The sequence below is a fragment of the Cheilinus undulatus genome, linkage group 5 (genome assembly GCF_018320785.1).
Source record: "Cheilinus undulatus linkage group 5, ASM1832078v1, whole genome shotgun sequence".
In the NCBI taxonomy this organism is placed as follows: domain Eukaryota; kingdom Metazoa; phylum Chordata; class Actinopteri; order Labriformes; family Labridae; genus Cheilinus; species Cheilinus undulatus.
In genome coordinates, this window is record NC_054869.1 from 19,452,800 (window position 1) to 19,461,445 (window position 8,646).

Here is an 8,646-nt window from a genome sequence, read left to right on the forward strand (position 1 = left end):
CAAGGCACTGAACCTCCCTCAGAGTTCAGATAAACCCATCATCAAGAAATGGGCGGAATATGTATGCACATGTGTAAATCTGCCTAGATCAGGCTGTCCTCACAAACTGCGAGTGACCGTGCAAGAAAGAGATTAGTGAGAGAGGCCACCAAGACACCACAAACACAATCCCTACTGTGAAGCATGGTGGTAGCAGCTTCATGCTGTGGGGATGCTTCTCAGCAGCCAGCCCTGGAAGATTTGTAAAGGTAGAGGGTAAAGTGAAAGCAGCAAATTATAGGAACATTCTGGAGAACAATCTTATTCAATCTGCAAGAGAACTATAGCTTGGGAGAAGATTTAATTGCCAGGAAGATAATGAGGCGAAGCATACAGCAAAAGCTACACAAAAATGGCTTAAACACAACAAGGTGAATATTCTGGAGTGGCCAAGTCAAAGCCTAGACCTTAATCCAATAGAGCATTTGTGGCCAGACTTGAAAAGGGCTGTTCACACCCAATCCTTGTGCAAAGTGACCTGAAATTGGGCAGTTTGCACAAAAGAATGGAGTAGAATTGCAGTGTCCAGATGTGCAAGCCTGATTGAGACCTATCCACACAGACTCAGTGACTGCAGCCAAAGGTGCATCTACTAAATACTGACTTAAAGGGGCTGGATATTCGTGCAGACACTTATTTTACATTAAATATTTCTTATTTAATTAACATTAGTTTGTGGGATACAGTTTTCCATTTGACATTAAAAATGTTTTTTATTTGTCAAAAAAGCCAAATTCTATTGAGCATGTTAATCTTATAAAATCACATCCAAGGGAATGAATACTTTACCATATTCTGAGGCCTATTCAGCACCAGCGTATAGCTTTTCACCCATCAGTCTCACTGTTAGAGGTTTCTGTCTGATAAAACAGATTTTTTTTCTTGTCACTGTTGTCAAGTGCTTGCTTATTGGTAGATTAATGTTGGTTCTCTGTAAATGGAATGAGTTTGGTCAAGGCATGCATGATAACATAACCTTTGTTTTATTTCTGCACATTAAAAAATGATTTATAGATCAGTGCTGTCGTGTAATTCCAGTATGCAAGACTGATCAAGTTTAAAGAAATCAAAGTGTAAATGCACATCTTTTCTTGGACACCCAACTTCTTAAAAACATCATTGAAAGAACTGTCTCGGTAGAAACAATAATGACATGTTAGCACATGTTTTACCCAGCCTTTTAAATGCAACTCAAACGTCCCAAACTGACTCAGACACTTTCACAGATAGGTGTAGCTAGGTGAGAAACACAAGCAAAAAGAGAGCAACATGATCCACATTTATACACCAATAAAAAAACAGAACTTTATTGTACTGGTTCAAAAGCATTTCCCTTCAGCCTACAAGGTGCTCGTTGTCCAGTCTAGCACCTCTGTGTGGTGACATTCACAAGACACAAAAATACATTTTTACAGGCATAAATGAACATAATCTCCAGAGGTTGTAATGGGATATCATTGTGATGCACATAGAAAATGAGAACTGTTATCTGATATTTTTCACAGATGCAACTACTTTAGCTCCTGTAGACATGGGTGAATAAAAAGGGGAAATAATCAAGTTGCCGGCTGATTGTATATCACGACAAAGTTCAACTTTCTAAGACTTTCTGGTACAGACTTTAGCAGGGCAAAGAGAGTCTATTTAAAGACAGCAGCCCTTACATAGCTGCTCTAAAATGGCAGTGGTAAAGTGAAGAATGCAGTGGAAAGGATTTTGTTTCACCAAAATCTTTCTGCTCTACCTAACACACATCTGGGTGTCTACTTGGATTGCATCATATCATTTAATGAACTAAAATGTGAAATACATAAGCAGATATTCTCTGGTGGGATACTGAACATGTTTCCTGAAATGTTCTTGATTTTTAAAAAATCTGTGAATCAAACTGGTAGGGAGAGATGTGCATCTATCTAATTACATCAACTTTACACATGTATAACAAAAAAGCTACATAAAACTTTATTAGTACAAAGCATTCAATACTGTTCAAACTGGAGTGTTACAGACACTAAGTTTTAAATGTTAATCTTTTAATTTAAGAATTAATGTAATTCTGTGTTTCTAATGTTGTGTCCTTCCCCTCTACATGTATACACAATTATGACTCTACAATACAATACAAATACATGACAAAAAAAAATGAGAGTCGACTGTTTTCACAAGAACACAGCTATCTTGGGAAATCTCCAACAGCTGAAAAGACGTATAAAAAACATGTCAGACAAAGCTGGAAAGAAATGGTGGTCTGTGTTGCTATTTACAGGATGTGCATGTGTCGCCGAATGTCTCTAACACACTTAGTGCACATCTTTAGTCGAATCTTTGGAGTTGTCATTGGAGGTGACGTTGGTGAGTCGGACTGTCTCCTCCTCCGATTCCTTTTTGTCCCGAATTTCTCCCTCCACGTGAAAGCCAACCATCAGCTGGTAGATCATCACGCCGATGATGGTGCCGAGGAACGGGGCACACAAGGGCACCAGGAACCAGCCGTTTCTAACCCTGAGGAGCGACATGAGAAGAGTTATTAATTCAGAATCTGTCTGTCCCTATTAAAGCGTTGTGAGGGTGTTTCAACACTTTACACAAGGATCATCACAGTGCACTTACGTGAAGACTTCACTGCCCCAGCCAGCGATCGCTGTGAAAAGTCGTGGTCCGATGTCTCTGGCAGGGTTGACGGCATATCCAGAGTTAAAGCCCATAGACAGTCCAATGACCAGAACCACAAATCCCACAGTGAAGGCTTCCAGTCCCTGGGGGATGGGGTTGTTGTAGGGATCCACGATGGCCAGAATGCAAACTATGAGCGCTGCTGTACCAATTATCTACATTAGACAGAGAAGAAAGGAAGATAGTGTGAGTGACACCAGAGTAGCATTGACCATATCCAAAAACGGACGACTTTAGTGCATTTAAAAAAAAAATACCTGATCAAAGAAGCCATTGACGATAGTGAGATGTCTCCCAGGGTAGGTAGCAAAGATGCCAGCTGTGGCCTTAGGTCCGGTCACATTGAAACATCCAGGATGATCCCACAGAGCATCTGCACAGACAAATACAACATCAGTGATGAAGCTTAGACTTATGTCTTTGACTCTGTGAAACATAAACCTGTTATCTAAGGTCAAAACAATTCCCTTACCATAGTACATGCCAAAAATGATCGCAGCACCAAAGAAAGCCCCGATTGTCTGAAAGAGGAAGTACATGGGGAACTTTCTCCAGCGCTCTCGTCCGAGCAGACACAGGGCAAAGGTCACTGCAGGGTTCAGATGGCCACCTGTAAAGGTATGCCAATAGCTATTAGAAACCATGAACATAGAGTACAAAATGTGTACTAATTAGTATAAACATGGTTCAAAAATTAACTGCAGGTGTTTACCTGATACTTGGCCACAGACCAGGATGCCTAAGGTTGCAGCAAAGCCGAAGGCAAAGTTGACAGTGAGGAACATGCCATGAGATCCACCGCTCAACACCAGCTGGGCCACAGCACCGCAGCCAAACATCTGGAGACAGACAATAAAAAAGACATTTACACATACACTCCCTTTAGCCTTATGCCCACATTACAAAGCACTGGATGTTTTTGTTGTCCTAATGACAGTGGGCCTATATCAATGAGTTAAAGGTGACATATCATACCGCATACAGGTGGTCTAAATGAAACATCTGTGCTGTGCTTTGGTCAAAGTTTTTTGGCCCTGTATAAACCAGCTCAAAGCCTTTCCCACAACACACACAGTTTTGGTGTGTCCTTTTAAATGCAAATGACGTGTGCCGATGGCTGCAAGTTTCAACAGCTGTGAAGGAGCACAAATTCTGAACAAACTGTCAGATTTTTGTTTTTCAGACATCAGGTGGACCACAAACAAAGAGCTTGGTTGGCTTTTTGCATTTTTATGGGTTGTAGTTGCTCTGTACATCCAAATGCATGTGCAGAAATACTAGAAAATGTTTTTTTTTTAATATCTCCTTTAAAGGTGTCTTTGAATATTCGTCTAATTTAAGTTGACCTGATGTGCAAAGAAAGTAAATGCAGCCCCACAAGGGGATTAAAAATGTTTCCCAACCTAACCAAGCATATTAATATCTAAATGTTGTGTTGAAGCAACTAATCATGAGTACAGAGCAGTATCAGCCTATCAAGGTCACGCTGAGAGGTAAGGTGGAGCAATGTGACTGTTATCAGTGATACCAGTGAAACAAAAACCCTCCAAATGAGCCCTAGTTGGGTTTAAATGAGCTCTATTGTGTTCATACAGCAATGCAGGATACTCAGAAAGGTCGCTGTGCTGACCTTGATTGGGGAAAACTTTCATTGCCTGACTGATTTATCTGGCAAGAAAAGTCTACTTGAATAAAAGAAAGAAAGAATAAAAGAAAACGAGGAAATGTTTGTGGACACATCTGGCGAAATGATTTTACATTTACAGGCTTCTCTTTAGATAGGAGCTGAACAACTTAACAGGTGCCATACTTTTTCCTGTAATGTGTGGTAAATGTTTGTATGCTACTGCGCCCTCTTTGTATCCTCAAGAAATCTGTGTGGTCTGCCCTGCTCTTTAAGCCCCCTGATGAGGATGCTTTTCATTCAGACCACAGGACTCTCATATTGAGGTTAACTCGAGGGAACCACACTTGGTGGGACTGGCGCCTGGGGGAAGCTCATCATCACTGGCCTCAGTCTAAACTCTTTTCCACCCTGATGAGGCCGGTCATGACTGGAAAAAGAACTCACCATGCAGAATTGTGAACAGTTTCTTTTGCCGCTATGATCTGGTTGTGTGATGTGATGAAAAACCTTAAAATCTCAGGCTTTTTCACTTCCTGTTTCTCCTTAATGTCAGGGGCATTAGATTGCAAATGATGGACCATTAGTGAGAGCAAACTTACTCACTTGGATCACATTTCACTTGAAAGGTTGTATTTAAATCCCACACTTAATCCTGAAGAACAGTTTTTTTCGGTCTCAGTTTTTTGCCTACTGTTCAAGAATTCCAGCACCTTGTTATATTGCTTTCATGATGTTGTAGTTAGTAAAAAAGCAGCACACCACACCCTCAGCCAACATTCAATTGGCTGATTCAGCTGGTTGGGCATCCATGCAGCTACTCCAGGCTTTTAACACAGTCGGGAACCTTATAAAAAAAGACCAGCAGCCGTCTGCCGACTGAGACAAACATTTTGGTATTGTTTAGGTGCTGAAAGCGGAGAATCCCCTGGCCTGAAAACAGTCCCTGTGTAGACCTGTGTGATGTTTTCAAATTCAGGATGAAGACCTGCAGACGCTCCCCTATGGCTACTCTGCAGGTCAAAGCTTATAAGACGGTGGTTTGAAGTGGAAAATGAAGTGCCTATTTTAAGTGTGCAATGAATGGTTCACAAACACTCACAGTAGGATGGATGAAGGCATTGCCAGCTCATATTTGGCATTTTAGGGCATCTTCTAATAACTGTTTTCTACAATGGAACTGAATTAATAGTTCTAAGGACTTTCTGGACATTATTTTTGGTTATGACTAGGTACACACCACCACACCCACACATGATATGCATCTATGAGCCAGCATCCTACACTAGTAACTAATTTATTACTGGATTAAATCAATCACTATGCCTTAATTTAGAGAGCAACCAAGATGAGATTGGAGGAAGAAACAGAGAAAAATTTCAACCATGTTGTAATACGATGTCTATTGTTCTGTCGTTGACGCTCCCAGCCAGCGCTGCCATCGACATGCGTCACCTTCAAAAGGACTGAGCCACACCTTTGTGTTACATCAGTGTTCAGAGCACATGTTTAAATCTCTAACAACAACTCTGAAAGTAGTTTCAGCCCAAAGATAGGTAGAAGCTGTGACCTGCTGTAAAAAGATCATGGTCGTGCAAATTTGTCCACTAGAGTAGTGGTTCCCAACCTGCGGTCTGGACATCCCTCGGAGGGGCCAAAGATCTCGAGGAGCAAAGGGCTTTGTCTGCTTCACCTTATCAAAATTAAGTGTACATGTATTGACACAAAAAAAAAACATGACTAGAACAACAGTGAGGAAAAGATTTTTTAAAAATTAGAATCATTTAATTTTCTAGCGAAAAAGTCAAAATTGTTAGACTATAATGCCACATAGTTACAAAAACCCTCAGAATTTGAGAGTTTAAAAAGTCCTAAATTTAACATTAGAAACAGAAAAAATAAAATCATAAATTTACAACAGCTTAGAGTCAAAAAAATACTAGAAACTAATCTGAAAACAGGTCAAATAATTCAGTTTTTTTCTCATAATTTAACAACTTTTTAAACTTGATCAGATTTTTGGTTGAGAGTTAGCAGCGTGGCCCTAAGACACCGATGTAATAAGGGGCAGCTTTACATGGATCTTGTCAACAAAAAGTGTATGTTGGTCTATTATGATTGAGTTTTGTCAATAGAAATGATTAAAATGGATGTTGTACTTTTTAATTGGGTCGTGGGGGGCTTAAGATTCAATTAGGCAAAATTGAATTTAGCACTTTGAGAAGATGTCTATCTTAATAAAATAAGCATATTTTTTTAATTATTACCTTCTTTGATCACTAAAAGATAAATAAAATTAGGTATTTAACTTAGCACTTGATTTGCAGTATGTTATGTTACATGTTTATATTGTAAAATGTTAGGCAGTCACTCCCTCTAAAATATCAAAGAACATACTTTATTTAGCCCTATTCACACTATTTACTGTTTTTCACCCTGACTTTATGTTGAGCTTTCCTTTCTACCCCTCTACAGTTTTACTCCTCCCCAAACCTTTGCACTGACTGACTGGCAGGAAAACTTCAGCCACTCTCTGTAGGTTAGCCTAAAATGTTGTGAAACGGGCTTATGATACATCTGCATATTCTTAATGTAAGGTTGTGATTTTTTGGGTGATTTTAGTGGGCTGTGAATGTGTGTTTGAAAAAAAGTTGCAATAAGTCTTATAACATACAGAAGCCCCAAGCAGACAAACATCCAACTTTTTAATCTTACTAAGTTTTGCCCTCAAATCAAGTAATTTTGGTTGTTTTCTCGAGATCTTGACTTTTCAGCTCATTATTCTGAGATAAAGTTGTTTTTCCCATGATAATGTGGTCATTTTATTTCAGAATAAAATGTATGCAGGGCTGCTATAATGATGCCCTTTCTTAATATGTCGTCTCATCCCGCCACTTCATTCAGTCATATGTTTTTCTCTCTTTTAAGCATCCAAACTGCAACATTTTCCTTTAACTAAATCCGAGTGGTTGCCGTTTATTCCAAAATACTGGGTCGCAATTTCTCGCTAAGGAGGTTGGATGAGTCCTGGAATAGACCAGTTGAGTCACTGTTTTGGAAGGTTGTAAATCTTGATTTTCTTTCTAAAAGTATCTTTGTCTGTACCGCCACTGTGTGAAGGTGGCTAAAATAAACTGCCCCTGCCTACAAAAACCTCACCCAAAGTAAAATGATAACAGGATGTCATGAGGTTTGGACACCAAGATCCTGCATCCCATGATCTGAGTAAATATTATTGTGTCATAGTAAATGTGGTTTGGTCCACATTGAATTCAGTCTTGAACAACCAGTTGGTCTTTGGTTTCCAGTTAAAGAAACACTTCATTAAGAGAGAAAATGCAGACTCTGTCAGTTATAAAGTCTCTTTGAAGTCTGTGTTTGGTTTAAAAAAGTTACATGCACTTTCAGTTGCAATCTGTCATAACTCTTTAAACATGGCTGCAGAAACATGGGTTCATAAGCTGTCATATGCAGAGTGATTAACGATATTGCAACATCAAAGGAGAAGTTAAAAGTCGAGGGTACTTATGGAAAACAAAACACTAAGAGGGCAGAGGTCAGCTAGTATCAGCAAACTATATTTCAAAGCTTGTTTAACCTTTTCAGTTACTCTGAAGATTTTTTTAACATAAATAACATCTGACAGCATGGGAAATGGGATGCAGATCTCATGAACACATATATTTTTGCACAATCAATCCCACAGTCACAAAAAGACACACTTACCACAAGGATTAGGGTGCCAAGACACTCTGCCAGGGCCTGGCGAAGCAGCAGGTTACGGATCTGGAAGAACCGGGACAGCTTGTCCAAATACGTCTTATGTCTTCCCATGTTTTCTTGCTGGAGGCTGAGGAGGCTGTGAGAGGATGGGTACAGAAGGTACAGAGGTTTTTTCCTGAGTGTCTGTGGAGCTGGGAGGACCGGCCTCCTCTTATAGGGCCTACATGGGCTTGGACTGGGTTTGTGCCAAAACTGAACTGGGCCCCACCCTCTGCACCACGCCTCCCTGTGATTCACACTCTGGTCTGGTTTTCTCTCCCTCTCTCTCTCTCTCTCACACATACTTATACATACTTTGCATTTCTATACCTGTGACCTCTATTTGAGCTCATTCATGACTTGATACTAGATCCTTTGGTCTCTTTGACACAGACCTATTCATAACTTTACTTTACTGGAATATAATCCACTATGACACTGTGATAATACTGCATAAACTATGGATAATACCAGTATAACCAGAGTTACCAGACCTGATGTCTAACCTTTAACCATTTAAAAGTTTAGTGACTGCCAACTTTCAAGAT

General features: G+C 39.9%; 1 protein-coding gene across 1 annotated transcript; it reads right to left on the reverse strand.

Moving 5' to 3' along the window:
• Positions 1-1,324: 1,324 nt before the first annotated feature.
• aqp3a (aquaporin 3a) lies at positions 1,325-8,217 on the reverse strand. Its single transcript, XM_041787584.1, has 6 exons — positions 8,063-8,217; positions 3,425-3,551; positions 3,185-3,322; positions 2,970-3,085; positions 2,650-2,867; positions 1,325-2,541 (listed from the first exon to the last, which is right to left on the reverse strand). Exons 1-6 carry the CDS (start codon positions 8,168-8,170, stop codon positions 2,340-2,342), a joined length of 909 nt encoding a protein of 302 aa, XP_041643518.1. The 5' UTR covers positions 8,171-8,217; the 3' UTR covers positions 1,325-2,339.
• Positions 8,218-8,646: the final 429 nt, after the last annotated feature.